At 40.5% G+C, this 24696-nt stretch overlaps 2 protein-coding genes across 4 annotated transcripts in view; one reads left to right on the top strand and one right to left on the bottom strand.

Moving 5' to 3' along the window:
* The window catches only part of wrap73 (WD repeat containing, antisense to TP73), a 32667-nt gene extending 28897 nt beyond the window's left edge, over positions 1 to 3770 (top strand). For all 3 annotated transcript variants that reach the window (XM_073032174.1, XM_073032173.1, XM_073032175.1), the window contains 3 exons: positions 1089 to 1214; positions 2061 to 2252; positions 2366 to 3770. In XM_073032174.1, coding sequence (XP_072888275.1) covers positions 1089 to 1214; positions 2061 to 2252; positions 2366 to 2475 — 428 coding nt within the window. In that variant the 3' untranslated portion in view covers positions 2476 to 3770. The remainder of the gene's footprint in view (positions 1 to 1088; positions 1215 to 2060; positions 2253 to 2365) is intronic.
* Positions 3771 to 4923: 1153 nt separating this feature from the next.
* On the bottom strand, positions 4924 to 24391 carry tprg1l (tumor protein p63 regulated 1-like). Its single transcript, XM_073032176.1, has 5 exons — positions 24062 to 24391; positions 15147 to 15238; positions 13414 to 13590; positions 8046 to 8199; positions 4924 to 7697 (listed from the first exon to the last, which is right to left on the bottom strand). The coding sequence occupies exons 1-5, from the start codon at positions 24296 to 24298 to the stop codon at positions 7503 to 7505; spliced, it is 855 nt and encodes a 284-aa protein (XP_072888277.1). The 5' UTR covers positions 24299 to 24391; the 3' UTR covers positions 4924 to 7502.
* Positions 24392 to 24696: the final 305 nt, after the last annotated feature.

Genomic DNA, 24696 nt, shown 5'->3' on the forward strand with positions numbered 1-24696 from the left:
AACGTTATTCCCTTTCCACACTTGCTTGCACTCCAACAGAATCTTGTAAAGCAATTTAAACTAAATTTAGTTTAACTCTTCTAAGCACTGTTGTGAAGTAAAACGAAATATGTACAGTATGTGAAAGTGGATATACACTCTTAGAATGTATCTGATTTTTAGATAATCACAGCCCACCAGCTGTTACTTCACACAATTTCATAACCATATTCAGCCCACACAATCTTTATTTGGAAAAACAGAAGCTTGGTGAATTGATTTTTTTTTGTGTTCTTTTTTTGACATGTAAATCTGCATCAAACAAATAAACTCCTTTGCCTGCAGGTTGTTGTAACAGTTAAACCCTTCTCAAATTCTATTGCCTCTAAATAAGGAGGCCTTTGTGAATGTGTGACCCAAGTATGACTGTTAGTATAGGATACCCAATTGTTTTCTCTTGAGGATCATTTTGTCATAATAAATCACTGTCCCACAGTTAATTTGTACATTCAGCAAATGACCAGACTTGAAGGACCAAAACAAGCTTGTTCAAACTTGCATACTGAAAGCCATTTTCAGGTTTGAGTGCAGTTAGTAGATTGAATGGCCTGTTTCTGTGCAGTATGTCACTCTGATTGGTATTTCTGAGTGCATGATACTGTTGTACAGAGCCCAGTGCTCATGTGCAATAAAATCATGTATCCTCAGACATAAGGGTTAATTTTTCACCTTTGGACACCTCAGCCTCCTACTGAGTTCTTAACTCCACCTTCTCACTTACTAATGCTGAAGCTCTCAGCTCCCTTTTGTATTCTCCATGCAGTTCAAATCTCAATGACTCTTTCAAATCTCCCCAATCTGAACACTAGCATTCTTTTGAGTATTTACTTCCCAGAATAGCTGGGGTAACAGAAATTTTTAAACTCGTGGGAAGTAGAATATCCAAGACAGATTTGTTTAGTGAGAAGACCATAGAAATGCTGTTATTTTAGTACTTCAAAAGATCCCAAAACAAAACTTCACTTTTCCTGTGGTAATTTGCGGGGCTCATTGTCAAATTTGGTTAAAACACTACATTTATCTTTCTCTTACTTATTCTTTCTTTTCAGATGAGATTTGCCAGCCTCCAGTTCAAGTCCCAATAGTGAAGCCCGATCCAGATCGCGCAAATCCTAAATTGGGTGTTGGGATGATTGCTTTCAGTCCCGACAACCGTTTCTTGGCAACCAGAAATGGTATGTTAGTAGGAGCAATATGTGGTGGGTTAAAAATCATTTTAGTAGACTTTAAGACTTGATCTGCAATTAGGAATGGCAGTTTGAATTGGTGTGCATATTTAGTTTTCTAAATTGTGTTTGCAATTAGCAGTATATGGATGGAGGCAGGCACCTCTAGCAAGAGAAAAGGCTTAAGTGAAAATGCCCTCGAAGTCTTCTGTCATTTTATTCTAGTGTTTGTTCACTACTGTGCTTGAAGCTGCCTCTGTAGCTTTTTTCCTAAGCAGTCTGTGCCTTTGTTTGGAATAATGCCAAGGGAGTTAATTTGCTGTACATTTTTTTGCTGGACTGAATTGTTCCCTGCTGTTGAACTTTTGTTAAGTTTAATTTTTGAGAATTGTGTCATTTATTGTGGTCAACACACTCACCATATGATGTAAAATATCTCTACACAGGAAACAATGCTTTCAGTTATGTTTTATATGAAACAACAGTTTTTGTTTTACTGTGCATTTGATTAACTCTTGGCTGGAAGATGTGTTAAATTCTGGAACTTTTAACATTTTCATTCCTTAACATAATCAACAGTCAATGTAGCAAGCATTTTTGGATGCTCAACTAAAGCTTTGGCAAAATGTATTCCTTAGAATTCCTCCCTTTATAAATGACTACATTTAATATTTATTCAGTATGATTGATAATAGGACATTTTTAATGTACTTTTGTTTACCACTTTCTTTGTAGGCTAACTTCAAAAGAATCATTGGAATCTTGACAATCCTTGTTTGTAATATTATGTTCCCTTTTCTATTAATTATAACAAATAACAGGATAGTTCACTTATTCCTTTTTCTCCTGTACAAGATAACATGCCAAATACAGTGTGGATATGGGATGCTCAGAGGCTGAAGCAGTTTGTGGTTTTGGAGCAAATATCTGCTGTCAGATCCTTCCAGTGGGACCCACGTAGAGCCCGGTTGGCCATCTGTACTGGCAGCAACAAGGTTTACCTGTGGTCTCCTGCAGGGTGTCTATCTGTGCAAGTACCAGCTGAAGGTAAAGATAGAGGCACTGAAGAGTCTAAAGACTGCTGAATGTATATTTTGTGCTTTCTTAACTAGTACTACTTTTCTCTTGATATCTTTCTAAAATCTGAACTCTTTCTGCAGGAGATTTCCAGGTTTTATCACTGCAATGGCATCCCAGTGGAGACTCCTTAATTCTAATGAGTAAGGATCAAATGTGTGTGTGTTATCTGGAACCTGCAGATGAAAGTTAACAATATGCTCCTAAGAAATGAAAGTACAAGTTTACACTGGTTCTGCCATGTGTCAAGTGCATTGTGGACCCTGAGACACTACTAGCTTGTTATGAAATGGAAATTAAAATGTGAAAAATATACTTACTATTTTTAGGTACCAAAGCTATTTTCAAAAATAATAGTACATATTCTATGAATCAGCGAATCTCAAATCTTGACTGCAATATTTTTCTGTTTGACATTGGTTCCTTGTAAATTGGTCAATGTTTCCCTCACTGATTAATCACTCAGTTATCCTTGGAAAGATGTCTGCTTATTAATTGAAGAAAAGATGAAGTTGCTTGAAAAAAACTCCCAAATTGTGTAATGTTGAAAATTCACAACAAAAAAATTTGGGTTCTGTTATAAAAATCAATCGTCTTTAATTGATCTTGGCACATCTCATGCAAGTGAAAGGCACTATGTAAATATGATTCTTCAAACAGAGTTGTATATAGTTTCTCAAAGATGTAAACATCATTTATGGGTGTTTTAGGCAACTATCAATGTAAAATTATAGATCTTTGTTTCATTCATTGAAATATGGCTTCATTTGTCTCGGGGCTGCAGCTAGACATTTTGCCATGTCCCATGACATTGTTAAAAACTATTGATTTTTTTGATTATGCATATTGTAAACCTTGATTGTGCAATTTCACTGTCTTAAGTTACTCATTATGAACTAAGTGACTTAAAATTGTTGTTTCATTCTATGCTGCTGTAATGTTGAATTAATGTTAAGCTATCATGGAAACAGGCAGCACAGAAGGCCATTTTGTTCCATTGTACTGAATAGAGTATATTCTGCTGCATCCTAACTGAATGGTGGAGACCAATAGTACAGTGCCTGAAAAATGTTTTATTCATTGATCCAAGAGGAATGATCTGATTTAAGTTTAAAAAAAGTAAAAGCTTAGTTCATATTGAAATGCCAAGAACTGACTTCACCCTGCTGCTTTTCTACTTAATTTTAATACCGGTACATTATTTAACTAATCTATATATATATTTTCTAGAGTTTAATGCTGTTAGCTATCATATGTTGTGCAGTTAAGTTTGTTTTCTGCACAAGCTTCACACATTTGTAAACTAGTTTGCTGTTAACTTAAAGTCTTTGCATGGCATAGAAAAATTAGCCATGAAACAAATTGGTATGTCTGTCTTCTATTTGTTGTGTATATAAAGATCAATTAATGACATACTGTGGAATCATTCAATCTGTGTAAATTATTGTAGAATGTTATTTAAATAAAATTTACATTTGTCCATCATTATGCAAGATTATAATTTACATTTGTCCATCATTATGCAAGATTATAAAATTATTTAGCCTATTGATGGTTTGGAATTATTCTAGGGTTTAAGGGAGTAGTATAAATGTTAATTTAAGCTTTTAATCTAAGGTGGTTTGAATCATTCCCAGTTACATCTCTCAAACTGTTCAATGATTCAGAGAACAATGTTAAACTTGACTTGTATGAAGTTTCCTCGTCTATTTGTTAGAAAATATAATTTAAACAAATGGCATGTTAAGAGAACAGCTGGGAATGCAATAGAGATGAAAGTTATCGGCACAACAGGATTATCTGCTTTTTTCCCTTCAATTAAAGCTAATGGCTCAATTGATAATCATTCCAAAAATTAATTTGAATGTACTGTCATTTCAACATGGACTCATGAATTATCCTGTTGTTCAATGCATTGAAGTCTAAAAAAAAAATTCTACTCTCTTCTATCCTAAAGATACTCAATGGGCCAAATTCTGCTCTTGGTTCCTGTCAAATTTCTGAACTGTTACTGTACCTGCCTCAACCACTCCCACCTTAAAGCTATGCCTTTCAGTTTTTGATTCCCTTCTCCTGGGGAAAGTACTGTGAGCTTTTACTCTAGGCATCTCATGATAAACCTATTGAATATTGAAAGTCGTAGATCGAGGAGTGTACATGGTGGAGTCTGGGAGGCACAACCTCAGAAAAGGAGGCCCTTTTAGAACAGATGGAGGAATTTACTTAACCTTTGAAATTCATTCCTGCAGACTACTGAGAAAGTCAAGTCATTGGGTATATTTAAAGCAGAGGGGAGATAGGTTCTTGATTAGTAAGGGCAGCAAAGGTTATGGGGAAAAGGCAAAGGAATGGGGTTGAGAGAGATAATAAATCAGCTACGATGGAATGGTGGAGCAGACTTGATCTGAATTCTGCTATGTCTTGTGCTCTCCAGTTGAGACTTCCTCAAAGTAAAAACAATAACATTGTCAGAAAATTTCCTCATTCTTCTGCTGCTATGCTGACCCTGCTAACAATATTTTAAATACATCACTGAGTAATTGATTCTAACAATTTTCTGATATTATGTTTTTTGGCCTTTAGTTGCCTGCTTTTCACCTCCATTTTTGAAAAAGGATGTCAATAATAACTACATACAATATTTCACATTTAATAGTCAGCTTTATTAATATTTGTAATAGCTTTAAAATACAAAACACTGGAATATAGATGATGCATTATTCTATTTAAATCATCTTTTCAATTGCTTGTATCTGGTAGATTTAACACAACTATTTAAGTTTAGTGTGAATGTAGTTTGCAAATATGCTACTTTCTTTACTATCGGAGACATTGAACTAATTTAACGTTAGGGAGCAGGAAGGTCAATAACTCCCATTTGTTTTATTTAATATTTTAAAGGAAGTGTTGTAATGCCATAGCTGGGATAATTTGGTGAAGGTCAGTGAGTGGTACCAAATACTAGACTGTGCATTTATCCAACAATGAAATATTATTGCTTTAATATTGTGAAAGTTTTCTTTATTGAGTGGTCTGGTGATGGTTGTGGGCATTTGTTTGTCATTGTATTCACACCTATATGGTTTACCATGCCCATTCAACAGCAATTTGCTCATTAACCCTGTAATAGGAGACTAAATAAATGTAATTTTCATCTCTTGAAGGGGCTAATTAAGCATTTCCTTGAGCATCATATTTATTCCACTGCTAACTCAACTAATTAGAAGTTAAATGACAAAAAAAATTTCAAAGGCACAATTGAGCAGTGATTTCTTTTCCAGTCAGGTACTAAAATCTCACTGCAGTTCATTTAATTTAGTGATAGTGCAGTGTTGACCCTTCAGACCACAGCACTCCCACAACCGTAATGCCCAGGAAAACACACATTCTGCAAGGAGGACGTAGAGAGATTCCTTACAGAATGGCACCAGAATTGAATTTCAAAATGTCCCATGCTGTAAAAGCATTGTACTAACATCATGGAATGTTAGCATTGCAGAAGATCTTATAGAAACATAAAATTATGAAAGAGCTGGATAAGATAAAGGCAGGAAGGTTGCTTCTGCTGATAGGTGAAACTAGAATTAGGGGTCATAGCCTCAAAATTCAGGGATTAGATTTAGGATGGAGATGAGGGGGAACAGCTTTTCCCAGACCGTGCTGAATCTGTGAAATTCTCTGCTCAATGAAGCAGAGGGGGCCCACCTCAATAAACATTTAAGACAAGGTTGGATAGATTTTTGCATAGTAGGGGAATTAAAGGTTATGGGGAAAAGGCAGATAGGTGGAGATGAGTCCAAGGCTAGATCTCGGCCCTGATCTTATCAAATGGTGGAGCAGGCTCGAGGGGCCACACGGCCTAGCCTGTATGTTATCCACCTCACCAACATGGCACCCTACCACTATAGTAGTTTCAGCTGTTCATGGGTTCTGATTTTCCTTCAGCCAAAATCCTGCAAATCTAGTATTTCATATTCCAATTGTTGATAAGCCATTTTATTTGGACATTGGACAAATATACTGAATGCATTTCTTCATTACTTATGGAAGACAGAAACTCTTCTATAAATAAAGTCTCAAAATGAAATTACAAATGCTGGTAAAAGTGAATAGTTAATCTTGCACCTTTGCAAGGTTGTTGATTTTTGACTGGTGATGTTTGCTCAACTTTTTTTCTTATTATAGTATAATGCAACTTATACACTTTTCTTGCTGAAATGAAAATTATTTGTATTTCTGAACCTTCCTATACCAGACTACAGAATTGCTTCTGTTCCATGGTCTCTGGCCATCAGGTCATTATGGATAAAATGTAGTAATACAACTTCAGTTATTATATGCAGTATTAGCTTTCTTTGAAAGTAAACAAATTAGTGACTGATGTAGGCACTTACTGCATTTGTTATCTAAATCCAATTGCTCCTGAATTTTAAAATAGCCAATTAAGAGTCAATAGTGAGAAAACAGGTCATACCACACAGGGATAATGAATCTCCTTTCTCGAAGGATTTTAATTAACCAAATGGGGCTTTACAACAATAGTTTTGCATTTTAAATTCAAGATTTAATTACTAGAAAGTTTTCCCAACAGTAACAAGATTCAAACCCATCTTTGGATCAATTATCCAGAAATTTGGTTCTTGTCCATGATTTAACCAGATGACTACATGACATTAGTTTGTACATCAGTCACTTAGTGACTGTGTCAGACCATCCTTTCTTCAGGATGACCATCAAAGACAACATCTGGGCTGATTTCAAACCCAAACATGCAGCTTTTCTCTATCTACTTTTGTTTGTGCTATACTTGAACCAGAATCAAGAGGCGAAAGCAAACTGTAATAACTGGCCCCCTCAATTTCACCTCTGACTAAAACACATTATTATGATAAAGTAATTAAAATATGACCAGTTTCTGTAGGTTGCAAAAACAAGCATAGAAAGCAAGTCCATCAGTAAACATCTGCAACACAAGCACGACACTGTGCTAATCATTTTTCAATTGCAATGCTGCACTTTGTATAATTTGCAATATTACAGAAGCACTGTTCTTAAAAATAACATTGCACCACATGCTACAATTGCCTGTGCTCTCAGGAAAGAGCGATCTCACCCAGTTTATCCAACTCCTGACATGCACCCAAAGGTGTCCATTTCCTAACTTGGAATAATGCAAATTGAAAGGGTGCAGAAGAGGCAATATGGAATACCTCAAGTCCTTTAAAATCCAATTGTTCCCCTTGACATAGAATAGCCCAATTTAGCTTCATTATTGATGAACGACATTAACCCTACATAGGTCTGAATGAGAAGAGGCCGCTCCAAGATCAGCACTCCATTGGCCCGGCCTGGCAGTGGCGCCTCTTTGTGAGCCTTCTTCACTGCTTGGATTAATTGGGTCTTAAAGTTCCCCAGCTGAAAGTTAAAAGTATTGGCAAAGTCAACCCATTTCAAAATACCAGTAACTAGATAATGTATTTTAGCATTTAAAACAATCTGCAATTCAGTAACTGATAATCAATGCAAATTTATGAATTTAGTTATGATAAATCTTAGTTACATTTAATTCAACATAAGTACTCCAGGACAAATAAACTTACATCTCAGAAATTAAGAGGATCTTTAAATTTCTGTCAAGGCAATGGGTTTACTCAAGGCCAAAGATTAAAAAGTGGGTTATACAACATAATTGTTACTGAGTCATTGCCTTGGCTAACCAGTTTCAGATGTTCTTCCTAAACATTTTGGCTGATCACTTCTTACCTGGCAGAGAGATGCAATCTTCTCATCTGCATTTGCCATGGGATGTTCAGTGAAAGTGGCATATGGCACATCAGTGGACCATGGATTCCAGCGATTAATAAAGGATGGCGTCTCCCGTTTGTCCCACTGAACCCGAATCCCATGTCCCTCTCTCCTGTTAAATGAAACAAATTGTACTTGGCCTGAAATGTTGATTGTTTATTCATTTCCATATATACTGCCTGACCTGCCCAGTTTTGTGTGTGTTGCTTTGGATTTCCAGTATCTGAAACTTCCTCGTGTTTGTATGATAAGGGCAGCATGGTTAGCACAACGCTTTACAGTACCAGTGACCAGGGTTCAATCCCCGCTGCTCCCTGTAAGGGAGGTTGTACATTCTGTGTGACCGCATGGGTTTCCTCTGGGTGCCCTGGTTTCCCCCCTGTCCAAAGACTTACCAATTGGTAGGTTAATTGGTCATTATAAATTGTCCCATGATTAGGCTAGGGTTAAATTGGCAGATTGCAGGGGATGTGGCAACTCAATAATAAGCTCCACTTCATTCATTTTATTATTATTATTATTATTATTATTGTTGTTACTATTGAGATACAGTGTGGCATGGGCCCTTTGAGCCACAGCACCCAGCAATCTCCAATTTAATCCTACCCTAATCATGGGCTAATTTACAATGAGCAATTACCTACCAATGCCCATTTTTTTGAAATGGAATTTTCTGCTTCAATAGACTCAAGTTAAGCAAATGGGAACTAAGTGGTTTCATAGTTTCCAAACTAAGTCTGTGGGCACATTGAAAAGATTCTGAACTGTGATAATGAGGAACCGTGAAGAGACTAATGCTCTAAAATGGACTTTTCAATTATATATATCCTGTTTTGATGAAGTTAATCTGTCTTCTCAAAAGTTTGTGGTATCTACAATCTTGGGATGCGAGTGTGGTTAGCTACAGTACATTCTGGGTTGAAAAGTGGGTTCTCCCTTCCAGTAATTGATTACAGGTCTCTCATAATTGATAGAATCAAAGAATATTAGCAAGGCCAAAAACAGACCATGTAAAGTAGATGGTTTGCTTCACACAGTATTGGTAACACCATGGTAGAATTTGGGGAATAGCTCATCAGCCAGTGGGAGGAAGAGACTCTGATTTACTCTGTGGCAGACAACAGCAAAGCATCTGTGGTTACAACAATCACACTTGTTTCAAGAAAGCAGTAAATGATTAAAGCATCTGAGACTTCCCAGTACCAGTATTCCCAGTATTGTGTGCAGTATTGGTCACCTAATTACAGGAAAGATATTAATAAGGTTGAAAGAGTGCAGAGAAGGTTTACAAGGATGTTGCTGGGACTTGAGAAACTGAGTTACAGAGAAAGGCTGACTAGGTTAGGACTTTATTCCCTGGAGCATAGAAGAATGAGGGGAGATTTGATAGAGGTGTAGAAAATTATGATGGGTATAGATAAAGTGAATGCAAGTAGGCTTTTTCCACTGAGGCTAAGGGAGAAAAAACCAGAGATCATGGGTTAAGGGTGAAAAGGGAAAAGTTTAAAGGGAACATTAGGGAAACATAAGGAAACTCCCACAGAGAGTGATGGGAGTGTGGAATGAGCTGCCAGTTGAAGTGGTGAATGCAGGCTCACTTTTAACATTTAAGAAAAACTTGGACAGGTACATGAATGAGAGGGGTATGGAGGGATATGTTCTAGGTGCAGGTCAGTGGGACGGGGCAGAAAAATGGTTCGGCACAGCTAAGCAGGGCCAAAAGGCCTGTTTCTGTGCTGTAATGTTCTATCCCTACTGCTTTCCCATATGTGGACTATATGAGATTGCGATGTGTGACTGAAGCTTCTCACTGCTGATGTTACCTTCAGTAGTAATGGGAAACTGTTCAACCCACAGCAGCCACACCTCAGCAGTCCAGCAGCATCATACAGGGAATTTTGGGCATGCGCATGCTCCCTAGCTGCATCATAGCCTGGTATGGAAACACCAATGACTTTAAAATGAAAATCCTACAAAAAGTAGTGGATATGGCCCAGTATATCACAGGTAAGGCCCTGCCAACCATTGAGCACATCTACACGAAAGTGTCATCAGAAAGCAGCATCCATCATCAGTGATCCTCACCTCCCAGATCATGCTCTCTTTTCCCTGCTGCCATCAGGTACAAGAGCCTCAGGACTCACACCACCAGGTTTGAGAACAGTTACTACAGCTCAACTGTCAGGCTCTTGAACAAAATTGGATAACTACACTCAACTTCACTTTCCCCATCATTGAAAGGTTCCCACAACCAATTATCTCACTTTCAAGGACTCAACCTCACTATCTCATGCTCTTGATATTCATTGCTTATTTATTTGAGAGTTAATGTTGAGGCCATATAGGAGCCTGGTCAGACCCCACTTGGAGTACTGTGCTCAGTTCTGGCCGCCTCACTACAGGAAGGATGTGGAAGCTATAGAAAGGGTGCAGAGGAGATTTACAAGGATGTTGCCTGGATTGGGGAGCATGCCTTAATGAGAATAGGTTGAGTGAACTCGGCCTTTTCTCCTTGGAGCGACGGAGGATGAGAGGTGACCTGACAGAGGTGTATAAGATGATGAGAGGCATTGATCGTATGGATAGGCTTTTTCCCAGGGCTGAAATGGTTGCCACAAGAGGACACAGGTTCAAGGTGCTGGGAAGTAGGTACAGAGGAGATGTCAGGGGTAAGTTTTTTACTCAGAGAGTGGTGAGTGCATGGAATGGGCTGCCCCTTTAAATTCCAACTTTCCCCAAATGTAAAAGAAATGGGAAACAGAAACAGTGCTGTCATTAGCTTGTGTACCTCTGAAACTTATACTAGTGTCTCAGTAACAGTTTACCAATACCAGGAAAGTTGAGGAGCTGAAATCAGGGTTGAGGGCTCAGAGGACGTGGATCGACAAGTGTTAAGGGACTTGTCACTCTGTGAATATTTTTTCATGACAGTTCGATGAATCCCTGGATGTATTGCAAACAGCTCAGCTTGTTGTATATGTCAGAATGGCTTTCCAGGATTTCATACAACAAAAGAGGACTTCCTCACTCTTTTGCACTTAAAGGAGAGAACGAGGATATTTACAATGAGAGTTTAAAAAAAAGTCCGTGAAAATGACATCCCCATTCATAAACTGGTGGCAATTACTACTGATGGGGTCCCAGTAACATGTGGTGTGTGCATTGGTTTTATAGCACTGTGCCATAATGACCCTGATTTTCCCGACTTCCTGGCTTATCACACTGTGATTCCTCAGCAGGCCTAGTCTGGGAAGGTCCTGGACTTCTCTCTTGTAATGACACTGGTGGTGAAACTGATAAACTTGATTCAAGCAAAAGTGCTTCAGCACCACTTATTCAAGGTGTTATTGGATGAGCTCGATGCTGCTATGGCCTGTTTGATATGTTAGTTACACTGTTTTCTTGGTTGAATTAATTTGAAAGTCTGACAAAAGCATTTTATGTAATTAAAATACAATTAGCCCAAATAAAGGGCCTCAAGTTGAAAGTACAGTCTGAGTTGTTTTTTCTCTAAATGATTTAGTCGGTCGAGGCCAAGGTAGGGGATCTTGGGCTTAAAAAGGTTGGTGACCACTACTTTACACCATCCCCAATTCCACTAACTTGCTCACCTGCCTCTTTACATTTTCATCCTTTTTTAAAAAAAATACTATCATTGGCAATAATGGGAATGGGAAAGATATTCTGAAAAAGATAGGAAGCACTTGAAGGATTGAAATGCACAGCAAGTACTTGGTACTTTTTCCTCATCGCATCTATCAGAGCAGCAAAGGGGAAGAGATGGCAGCTTTATTTTTATATAAAAGTGTACGACTGGCTCATTGTGTGAGAGGGCTAATGGAGGACTGGGAGTCTAAGGATTTGGCTCAATCGGCTTCAGCAAAAGGTACAAGTGAGTAACAGGCAAGGCATTTTTATATATAGTGGTTAAAAAGAACAAATTCCAACTGATTAAATAAAGTAGGGATGCAGGATCAGGTGATGTACTGTAGCTGCACGATGTGGGAACTGGTGGGCCCCATTGTGGTGACTATATATGCAGCAAGTGTTGGTTGTTTGTGAACTCAAGCTCAAAGTTGATAGTCTGGAATCTGAGCTCCGAGAAGGAGTGTCACCTGGGCATTGTGTTTCAGAAGGCAGTTACACCTATTAGACTAACTATTTCAAAATTAGGTCTTTGTCAGGGACAAGAGGGTGTGACTGGTAGTGGAAAAAAAATATGGCAGGTAGTGGAAAAAAAATAGTAGTTGTGCTGGAGGAGCCTCAGCCCTTGTGCTTGTCCAGCAGGTTTGAGATTCTTGCTTTGTGTGGATGAGAGTGGGGACTGTATGAAGGATGTGCAACCGAACCATGGCATTATGGTTCAGGAAGTCATTCAGGGAGAAGAGAGAAGATAAATATAATTGTAGTTGGAGATAGTATAATTAGGGGAATTGTCACAAGGATCAAGAGTCCTGAAGGTTGTGTTTCCTGCCTGGTGCTCAGGATTGAGACATTTCATTTGACCTGCAGAGGAATGTGAACTGGGAAGGGAAATATCTACCGGTAGTTGTCACAGTCCATGTGGTATCAACAACATAGGACAAACAAGAATAGAGGTTCTGTGAGGGAATGTGAGCAGCTAAGGTCTAAATTAAAATGCAGAACTAAAAAGGCAACAATCTCCAGATTGTTACCCAAGCCATGTGCAAATTGGCACAAGATTAATAAGATTAGAGTTAAATATGTGGCTCAAAGATTGCTGTGGGAGAGGTAGCACATTGGCACCAGTATTGGGGAAGCAGGGAGCTCTTCAATGGGACCAGGCTCCTGGCAAATCACATAACCAGGGCTGTGGATAGGGCTTTAAATTAATAGTGGGGGTGGGTTCAATAGCTTGGAAAAGTATGATAAAGTAAAGAAGAGTGCAGGGGAGGTTACTGAATTCTCCAGAATAAAGAATAAGACAGAAAGCTTAGCAAGGGGTAAGAATTAACTTGAGGCAACATGGAGACAATTGAGAAAGGTGGTAAATTCAGGACTGAAGGTGTTATATTTGAATGCACACTGTATATAAAAATAAGGTATATGAACTTAATAGCACAGATAGAAATTGGCAGGTATTAAATTGTGGGATTACAGAGTAGAGGTAAAAGATCACGCCTGGGAGATGAGCATCCAAGGATACACATTCTATTGAATAGACAGGCAAGTGGGCAGAGGTGGGCATTAGTGACTTTCTCCAATTGTGATTAATAGTTTTATTATAAATCATTATACAAGACCACAAACCAATATCTGATCTCCCAAAAGTCCTGCGCAGAAACAATTTTCCTTTTCTACTCACTTGTTCAAAGACTTTGGAGGAAAAACAAACTCTCCAATGGAAATAGTATCCACTGCATTCAGTGAAATTCGTATAACTTGTCGGCAACTGAGGTTGATGAAGTCATATTTACACAGGAGCAGTGATCGCTCAGTTATGAGCACCAGGCGTTCCTTCTCATTGTTCCAGTGGTCGATCCTGTAATACACGGGGGGGGGGGAATCATATTCATAAAGTGCAGATAAATTGTTCAAGAAAAGCATACAAGAACAAAAATTCATTGCCTGTTGGCAAACCTTGGCAGATTTCCACTGCTATCCTCCAACTACTCACCAATATTGTTGCTTCTTTACCTGACTGTAAAGAGCAGAGAGAGGCAAGTACGCTGTCTGTGCCCCATACGCATGTTGGTGCTTACACATTTCCCAGGAACAGTATGCCAGCATACCAGGTGGGCTAAAACTCAATGACTATAAACCAGTGGGAAAGTTTGGAGAGGAACTGAGATGGTAGTTTAATTTACTTCAATACACATTATATTTTGTTATTTTCTGTCAAGAATTGGCAAAAACAACTAAACAGTAGAATACTATGGGCACAGTACAAGCTGTATCCTGGTCTACTGCGGATTTCTGTGGCATTCATGGAATCAGGGTCTGAACTACATTTATTTATATTTGCGTGGTTGTAATTTACTGGTAGCTTATATGTGCGAGGACTACACCTCAAGTTATGGCATCACCTGTTTACAGCCATCAGGAGAGAGGTGTCAGTGGCGGTGCACTCCACTGGAGACGGTGTGGTGTAGCGTCCAGGCTTGACTCGGTGCTACCCCCCCACCCAGTGTTCAATCGGCAGAAGACAAAGCTGTATTGTAATTGGCTGCAGATTTCAACGGCATTCATGGCTGATTTCTCCTACATGGCTGCATCTTACAGATAGGTTTAGGCACTTGCTATCTTGTATGTGCTACGAATGCTTTATGCTGAGTGACTGTTGGTACTGTGTTTTGCACCTTGGCCCCGAAGTAACGCTGTCTCGTGGGTATTCATGTATGGTTGAATGACAATTGATCTTGAATTGAAATGAACTGAACAAATCAGAAATATTCAGGTCAGGAAACACCTTCCCCGATACTGCCAGATATGTCGAGTATTTGTGGCATTTTGTAACTTATAACAGATTTTGAGCAGCTGCAGCATTTTGTTTTGGCGTGAGATGACCATAATGACTTTGCCAATAGAGCCTACATGTTCGGAATTTAAACCATTCAGCTACATCCCAAAGATAACAAGAGACCAGGATCTGAATCCTCTGAAGGTTCCTGTCCGATTACGTTTTGGAGATAGGAACAGACTGACAACATCTGGTTTTATGCTTCAAGCTGAGCAACAGCAAATATGTAAAGCTCACAAATAGATGTTGAACCCTTGAGACATCACCTCCTTGTAGAAACCCGCTATGTCCCAAAGGACTGGGCAAAATGTAAAATGGTTACTGAAAATACAGCCTAATACCACACAAAGAAAAATGAATAGGCTTCAAATAGAAAATAATGCTTAAGTTTTCCCACTGGATAATACAATCACATCTGATGGATCCTGGATCTCATTCCAGTAGACTTTGCAAGATAGACAACAGCAAGCATCAACTAACCAACCATTACTCAATGCTTTTGACTCTCCAAATCCAACTGGAAAATTATTGGAATGAATCACAACCAAAGTGAGAATATTGCAGATCTCATCACTTACTCTGTCAGCAGCCACACACTCTGCACACCTCCATCTTCTATTGGCACGGCAATAGATCGAATATCTGAAACAGCCTTTTCAATCGTCCCTGGCTGGAATGAGGAGTGAAAGTTCAGTGAGAAATAATGCAAGGTCAAATTTAATGAAAAAATAAATGCCCATTAGTAATATCACACAGCATGATTAACCACCAATATTCATTTGAAAATTCCTATCAAGTTCCCCAGGGCTTTGGCTCTAGGGGAGAAAATTTATAATGACGCTCATTAGAACCCAGTGCAATCTGTGAGTAAAGGCAAGAGAGAGACAGACACAGAAGGATTGGGATGTCAGCTTGGAAAAGGAGAGTTATAGGTCAACCACCTCGACTCTGGTTCCACTGCGGGTTTGGAGATAATTTTCACCAGCCTAATTTCAAATTTACCATGCCTCCACGCCAACGCTTTGCCACTGTTTTGGTGGCACTGTTAGCAGAATCAGCTGTGGGCATGGTCTTTAAAAGTAGTATTTCCCCTGTGTTATTCTGCATTTATTTTTATAACTAGTGCTTATCTAGCCCCTGTCATCATTGAATAAAGGAAGTGTTTCTTATGATGTAAAGTGCAAACACCACATGTTATCTATACAAGATATGGTGGAAGTTCTGAAAAAGAACTTGACGGGGAAAAGCAAATGCGATTTGTATAACATTAGCTCTTCCACAGTTTATGATGTAAAGAAACAAAAAGAAACGTTGCACCAGTTTTTTGCTGACAGTGAATCATAAAAAACAGATGTGCATAAGGAAAACAATGAAAGGAAGATACTCACAACTAGATAAAGTTCTCAAAGTGGTTTAAGCTCCGTGTCAGTGAAGGTGTAGAACTGTCAGAGATGGTAGAGTAACAAGTGTAATTATTTTATGAAGAATTACGACTGGATTATGAGTGTGGCTTCAGCGTCGCAAGCAGCGACATGGCATAACTTTTTGTGCAGTGTGTGGCAATAAACAGTCAGCAGACAAGGAAACAGCTGCTGAATTTGCTGATGAAATTTTAAGTCCCAAGCAGGACTACAACGTTGATGAAATTGGCGTTGTACTCCAAGACAAACACTGATACCAAGGATGCAGCCACTGACATCAAACAACAAAAGATCATGTCGATGTGTTGGGCCGCTCTAACACATTTATGCTTAAGGAAAAACCATAAACATTTTAATGAACTCCAAAACCTGCACAGAAAGCATGCTAAGAACCTTTTACATAACTACATCGTCACATCAGACCTGCCTCTTAAAGTGAAACTCTAACTCAATGTTGGTGGTTGTGAATTATGTACATATGTATATATGTATCAATTACATTTCCCCAAGACTGCTCTGTGCATCTAAAAGAATTCTTGGTAAAAAGAAGTAATGTTTACGGTATCTACCTGCCACCTAACTGTACATCATTAATTCAACCCCAGGACAATGGCACATTACGCTCTCTGAAGGCTAAATATTGCTCCAATTATGAAGTGGCTACTGAGTGTAGTTGACTCTGGCGGGCCAGTACAGGAATTTGTGAAAGAATCACTTTTCATTTGTTGTTTCTTTTCCCTTTATTATCTAAGGGTGAGGTAATCATCAAATGGGTTAGAGGCGTTAATTAATCCTAGCCTGTGATTTAGCAAAAAATCACTAATCTGGCACTGCACGGGTCCCAATCATTTCTGGATTTGTGGTGATCAACCTGCATTACATTTGCTTGAGCAATTATGCTTCGATTAGACTATCTAGTTTATCAAGTATTCTGGGTGTTCTCTTACTCAATGCAAATGCACTTGGCAACTGGCCCAAATGACACTGCTCTGCCTTTCTAAAATGATACAGTGAACTAAGCTGGAACTGGGGAGGTGGGGAAGTATTACCACCAAGGCATCAGGCAATCAGGCACCCCACCCACCTAATAACACTGAAGTAAGCACACCTTCTTAACATCTTTAAATATAACCTTGTAGATTTCTTTGATCCTTAGAACATTAAATCTCCAACTGAGTATCGTCACCAGGTTGTTTAGAGAGACAGTGTGGAACAGGCAAATCCACCCAGCAACACACTTACGTAACACTAGCCTAAATACAATGACCGATTAACCTACTAACTATTGAGTTTTTGGACTGTGGGAGGAAACTGGAGCACCGAGAGGAAACCCACATTGATCATGGGGAGAACGTACAAGCTCCTTGCAGGCAGCCCTGGGACTGAACTCCGGAATGGCCCAAGCTGTAATAGTGTTGCACCAATCGCAACACTACCGTGGCAGCCTCTATCTATCAACAATAACTCACTCCAGATGAACTGAAATAGTTTCACAATAAGATGCGGCAACTCACCCCAAATTATTCAAGGAACCACCACGCATTTTAGTTCAATTTACTACCAACCCCTCATTTCAAACTCATGAATCCTCCTCTATCCCACATGGCAACTTCCAAACACCTACTGAAAGTCTGTTTACATTAACTTCACTCCATTTTCCCTCCTGCCTCTTCCAAGAACTCTTCTAGCCAAACTGACAACCTTCATGAACCAGAAAGCTGACGTGTGGAAACAGTGTTCTTCAGAATCTTGTTCCAAATCATGCACCACTCACCATTCATCCACCAGGACCGAGTCAGAAGTCCTGGTCAAAGCACATCAGGAGGGCAACTTCACATACACTGCAAGAGTTCAAAGCAATGGTCGAATGCCTCACCCTCATACCCCAGCCCCTTGCAACGCCAATACGGTTACCAAATAAAAAAACCCAACCTTTTTATTACACACAAATCCACAATTTTTTGCTAATGAGTGTAGTTTCCATGAAAACCCCTAAATGTCAAACGAGTCTTACATCAAAAATCTCTTCAAACTTAAAATGTTTCACTCCAGAACAAAACTTTGTGTGATTTTTCTCATATTCTTTAAAAAGGTCATTATTCAACAACAGCAATATCTATATCAAACACACACTTCCTTTCTACGGCATTTCAAACAACCACTACCACGATATAAAAGTAGTATTGTCCAAATTTTGTAATCAAATTAATACCAATGTGTCTCAGAGATCTACTCAGTACATTTCCCCATGGGATACATCTGATGTGTTGTTTTGGTAAAACCCCACGCAGTACAACATTCAGCTTTTGGTAAATACTTATACAAGTAGATAACTGGTTTGCATCAGAGTGTAGTGCAGATTGACCTGAATTTTATCGTGGTTTAAATTAGGAGGATGGATTGCATTATCAAGTCAAGTCACTTTTTATTGTCATTTCGAGCACAACTGCTGGTACAGTACACAGTAGAAAGAGACATTTTTCAGGAACATGGTGCTACATGAAAGTACAAAAACTACAATGAACTATGTAAAAACAACACAGAAAAAATACTACACTAGACTACAGACCTACCCAGGACTGCATAAAGTGCACAAAACAGTGTAGGCATTACAATAAATAATAAACAAGTCAATAGGCGTAGTAGAGGGCAGTAAGTTGGTGTCAGTCCAGGCTCTGGGTATTGAGGAGTCTGATGGCTTGGGGGAAGAAACTGTTACATAGTCTGGTCATGAGAGCCCGAATGCTTCGGTGCCTTTTCCCAGATGGCAGAAGGGAGAAGAGTTTGTACGAGGGGTGTGTGGGGTCCTTCATAATGCTGTTTGCTTTGCGGATGCAGCGTGTCATGTAAGTGTCTGTAATGGCCCGAAGAGAGACCCCAATGATCTTCTCAGCTGACCTCATTATCCGTTGCAGGGTCTTGCGATTCAAGATGGTGCAATTTCCAAACCAGGCTTATAATGTTAAAAATCTGTGCTGTGAGGTGATCCTGTGCCTAGAGAATATGTAGAATCTATTTTCTCTGGTGAGTGGATTATTAAAGACTGTAAGACCCTAAGATTTAGGAGTAGAATTAGGCCATTTGGTCCATCAAGTCTGCTCTGCCATTTTATCATGGCTGATCCATTTCCCCTCTTAGCCCCAATATCCTGCCTTTTCCCCATGCCCTGACCAATCAAAAATCTATCAACCTCTGTCTTAAATATACAATGTCTTGGCCGTCATAGCTGCCTGTGGCAATGAATTCCACCACTCCCTAGCTAAAGAAATTCCTCCTCATCACCATTCTATAACGATGCCCCTCTCTTCTGAGGCTGCGCTTTAAGACTCCCCCACCACAGCAAACATCCTCTCCACATCCATTCTATTCAACTTTCGACAAGTTTCAATGAAGTCACTCTTCATTCATAATTCAGTTAAACAATCAGTAATTAAACTAGGAATTACTTTCCACTGTCAGTGGTAATCTGGAAGAATGGAGCTTTCAAAACAGTTTGATTGATTTTTTTGTTAAGTACACAATCTGATAACATGCCAACAGAAGGTAAATGAGAGAAAAAGATACGGACTAGCTGTGATCTAAAGCAACGGCAGGGTATACCCAAGGGACCTGAACAGTCTCATTTTCCTCAGAAAGATGCACGAAATCCCAAAGTACCCAAGCAGCTGGTATTTGTCCTTTGAGGAAAGGTAATGTTATCATTCCCTAATCAATTTGCTGGTCTCTGGCTAAGAGGCATTGTACCAGAAATTAAATAGTGACTGGGATAAAAATCAGAAGAGATTTATCTTTCCTTTGAAATACCACAACTCTGCACAATCTGATCTTCAAAACCGCTGCTGGGATGGAAGGAGGCGGCAGAAATTCTGTCACTTTATTTCAAATCCACAGCTAGCAATCACTGAGTGAGTGGTTACAAGGAGGTGCTTGTTGTTCATATTGTGCTGTTCTTTCTTTGCCTGGAATTTGGAGTATTTATTTATTGAGATAAGGCGTGAGTGAACAGGCCCCTCCAGCCGCGTTGGCCAGCAAACCCCGATTTAACCTTAGCCTAATCGCGGGACAATTGACAATGATCAATTAACTTATCAACCGGTATATCTCAAGACTGTGCGAGGAAACCCATATGGTCAAGGAGAGAACTTAGAAACAGAAGCAGGAATTGAATCCAGGTCACTGGTATTGTTAAGTGTTGTGCTAAGCACTATGCTACTGTGCTGCCCTGTTCTAAGAGGTTAATGTATGGGTAGAGAAGATTATATGGATATAGATCAGAGGTGTAAATAAGGAACATTTTTGCCTTCCGGTCCAACTAACCCACGCCACGCAATTAGACCCAATGTGACCAATTAACCTACTAACCTGTAAGTCTTTGAAATGGGGGAAAGAAACCAGAGCACCCGGAGGAAACACACGCGACCAAGGGGAGAATGTCACTCATTACAGAAAGTGACAGAAATTGAACTTGGGCCGCTGGTGCTGTAATAGTGTTATGCTACTGTGTCACCCTGGCAGTGCAAAACAAGTTCATTTTAGAGCGACAGAGTTATACAACAGAAACATGCCTTTCAGCCCAACTTTTCTATGCTGACTATGCCTTCCTGTGGGAGAGCTTGTCCCACTTGCTCGTAATTAGCCTCTAACCCTCTACCTTTCCTGTCGATGAACCCGTCCAAATCCCTTTAAGGTTGTAGTTGTATCTGCCTCGAACACTTCCTCTGGCAGCTTCTGTGTGGAAAAACTGCCCCTCAGGTCCCGTTAACTTTTTCCCCTCTCATCTTAAACCTATGCCCTGAATTTTTAAACTCTCTGAAGCTTCTGTCCCTGGGGAAAAAGACTGATCCTCCACTTTATCTATGCCCTTCATGATTCTGAAAACCTCAAGGTCAAACCTCAGGCTTCTTCGCTCCAGGGGAAAACAATCTAAGTACATTTATTATCCAAGAATGAATACAATCTTGAGATTCATCTTCTTGCAGGCAGCCACAAAACGAAGAAACACAATAGAACCCATTTCAAAACACCACACAACAAAGACCGTCAAACATCCAACGTGTAGAAAAAAAGAACAAACTGCAAACAATAAAAATAGAAACAAACAAATAACCCACATTAAATTAACCGCAAAGTCTCTGAAAGGGAGTCTACAGCCACAGAGCCAGTTCATCGCTTAGGCGAGTGCTGATGGCTGCAGAGTCAGTTCAGCACTGAAGCAAGTAAGCCTATCAGAGAAGTGAGCTGAAGACTGGTTCAGCCTTCACTCATGGGCTTGATAAAATCATGCAAGTATCTAGTCTCTCCTACAACTCAGTTCCGCCATCAACATCCTTTCTACACCCTCTATAGCTTAATCACATCTTTCCTTTAGAATGGACACCAGAACTGCAGATAAAAATCTAGATGCCTTCTCCTCATATCCTACGCAACAACATACAATTCCCAGTCCTCTGCTTAGTGTTCCATGCATTGAAGGGAAGTGCATTGTATGGCTCCTTCACCACTGTGCCTGTGTCATCACTTTTAAAGAATATGCACTTATTCTCCTCAGTCTTTATTTTATAGAGCAACGTCCCCAGAGCCCTAACATTTACCGTGCAAGCCGCACCCCAGTTTAACTTCCCAAATTGCATTATTTCACACCTGTCAAGAGTTTAAAAAAAAAGGAACTACTTGTTAGAGGAACAAAACAGGTCAAGCAGCACCTGTGGAGGGATGTACGGTTGATGTGTCTGGTCAACATCCTTCCTCTGGACTGGGGTGGTGGAGCGGTTAGCCAGAATAAAGAGGCAGCGGTGGATCAAGAGCTCTCTTTTCCTTACTATTTCCAAACCCATCTTACCTCCCTACTTTAGTTCCTCTCTTCCCTATCTCATTCCTCTATCAGTTGCCTATCATCACTCATGTAGATCTCTCTATCGGTTTCTAGTTCCCACTGCGCATCTTCCCCTTGCACCTTAATAGCAGTGTCAAAATGGTTGTTGTGGTAGTGTCGTGGGTAGTGATTGTTGCTCTCACTCTCAGCTTTCACCGCTGGCTAGCTGTCTTGCAAATAGAAGAGGTGAATGTGCAGTCTCACCCTGCCAGTACACAGCTGATCCACCACTGCCTCTTTATTCCAGCAGCAAGCCTCATGTAGTGCCTCCTTGTTGGCGACACACCGAAACTGAACTCCTTTCGGACTCGGGCTGAATTACAGAAGATGGGGAGGAGGTCTGGCCCCAGCACACGTAGCATGCAGGCCCACTGGTGTGTGGACACTCCCTGGTGATCGTGAACCAGATCCCCAGCTATGGGTAAATACCCCCACTGTCTTGTGGGCAGCCTCGGGAGAGACGAAGACTACGGGAGTAAACACAGACAGCAAATCTGGAGTGGAGCCTCTAAGGCAGCTGGATGTCACTGAACATCCTTCCAGCAGCTCCTGCAGCCAAGCTGGAAGCAAACATATTGCTTCATAAGCTTTCCTTTGGACACCACCAGTGAGGCCAAGAGGGGGATCTTGATGACTGGGCATCTCAGGATCCCCATACCTTCTGCCCAGACTTGTGATGATGATCATCACCCATCGTCCTCTGAGACAGATGGATCCTAACCACCGTTATCTTAATAGCAGCATGTTCCCTCTACTTTTCAATCCAGATGAAGGGTCATTCAAGTTCATTCGACAGCATGTTTTTTGTTCCAGATTTCAACATCTGCAATCTGTTGTATCTCCATTTGTTTGAGTTAAATTCCATGCTTTCATCCACTTTCCCAACTGATTTAGATCTTGTTGTACTCTTAAGACAACCTTTTCACTGCCCATCCCACCACCCACGTTGGTGTCACCTGCAAATTTATTAATCCTTCTACATTCCCATCCAATCCATGAATACATATGACAAACAACGTGGGACCCAACACCAATCTCATGTGATGTCAACTCACATCCAGTCTACAACTTATTTATTGAGATGCAGCAAGGTCAGCCTTTTGAGCCACACCATCCAACAATACCCTCACCAGGACAATTTACGATGACCAATTAACCTACCAATTGGTATGTCTATGGACTGTGGGAGGAAACCAGAGCACTTGGAGGAAACCCACATGGACACAGGAAGGATGTACCAAGTCCTTACAGATAGCAGCAGGAACATTTTGCAGTAATTGGTAAAAAGTCTTGCTAAAACCATACCCCGGTCAAGCCTCTTGGTTGCTTTTTCAGGAAAAAAGATCAGTACCTGTGAGACAAAGCCAAGCTACAGTCCTTGCCTTTTCAAAAGCAAATTAATTTAAAGTAAATGTTGGGAAAAGGAGAGATATTTTGGATATTTAGATTCGCTTGACCAATTTCACTTCCACTAGATTTTATCTAGTTTATCAAATATTCTTAATCTTCCTTCAGTCAAGGCAAAAACCCGCGGCAACTGGCCCACTTAATAACACTGAAATAAGCACACTACCTGATAATCTGTTATCTGATAAAAGTAATCAGATACATTTTCAAAACATGAAGAATAAAATGTAGATGTAGGATTTGATTATAACTGCCAGCAAATAGTTCTCTGGATAAATATAGGACTATGAGGTTGTTAAACTGTGGTGGTCATATTGTTGAACTTGCAAAAGAGTGGTAGCATATACAAATCCAAATTCCACCCATGGGTGAATCTAAATCAAGATTACAAACATGTGGGAATAAACAGACAGCTAGCTGCATTATGAAAAAGTGACCATAGGTACTACTCTTACCCATCCAAGAGGGAGACCAACTTTGTTACCTACTTCCACAAGGGTCATTGCCAGGGTTACACCAAATACAGCTGCGTAGAAGGATATATACAAAAAAATGTACAAGCAATATTTTGACGAGCTACACATGGCCAGACACAGCCATTTGATGTAGATATAGCACAAACACACTAAATGCTCACGACTATATTAATTAGACAAGTAAACAGAGATATAAACACACAAGAACAAGAAATAAACGACTAAATAATCTTAAACATAAATATGTAACTGACATTAAAAGACGATGCATAAAAAATAAAAATATTTTAGAGATACAGCCCGGAGTTGCTGGTTACCCTGAACACGAAATAATCCTTGATCCTGGCCTGCAGAGTGGGATCCTTCACACTGAACGGAGTCAGGGTCTCGACGCCGTAGGCCGCGGGAATCCGGCTTTCCGCCGCCGCTGCCGCCGCCTCACGGGGTACTGGCTCGGTTCCGGCAGTGGCTTCCGCCGGGAAGCCCGGAGCTGCGATGCCCACCGTCGGGAGCACAGCCGCGTCCGGCTCCACCGAGTCGTTCATCTGCAGCATAGCGGCGGTGGAAGGGCAGGAACCAGCGACACCCACGGCGCGCAAAGCGCAAGCAACGCGGCCCGGCCTACGCGGGGCTGGCGGATGGCGCACTCGGGGCCGGAGGATTGGTTGGCGATCAGGCCCTTGGGCGGAGCCAAGAGATCGGGGAGGGGACAGAGCGGGAGCGGAGCCCGGGACTGGTTCAGAACCGAAGGTATAAACAAGGGCTGAGGGAGGCTCAGGGAGCAGAACAGCATGGCCAGGGCAGGGGCGGAGCCTTGGGGATTGGGTTGGGGCCAGGGATTTGGGGCGTGATTGGGGTGGGGCCAGGGGGATTAGGGTGGATCCAGGGGTTTGGGGTGGGGTGAATGGATTGGGCAGGGCCAGGGGATTAGGGCAGTTCCTGGGGATTGGAG

This window comes from Hemitrygon akajei, chromosome 29 (assembly GCF_048418815.1).
Source record: "Hemitrygon akajei chromosome 29, sHemAka1.3, whole genome shotgun sequence".
Lineage (NCBI taxonomy): Eukaryota > Metazoa > Chordata > Chondrichthyes > Myliobatiformes > Dasyatidae > Hemitrygon > Hemitrygon akajei.

Bases quoted from the DNA above. Each gene is read 5' to 3' on its own strand.
- tprg1l (XM_073032176.1), bottom strand. From the start codon at position 24,298: ATGCTGCAGATGAACGACTCGGTGGAGCCGGACGCGGCTGTGCTCCCG. The intron at 13,591-15,146 runs GTAAGTGATGAG...CGTGTATTACAG, and splicing joins AGTGTGTGGCTGCTGACAGA to GATCGACCACTGGAACAATG. The intron at 7,698-8,045 runs GTAAGAAGTGAT...TTTAACTTTCAG, and splicing joins AGATTGCATCTCTCTGCCAG to CTGGGGAACTTTAAGACCCA.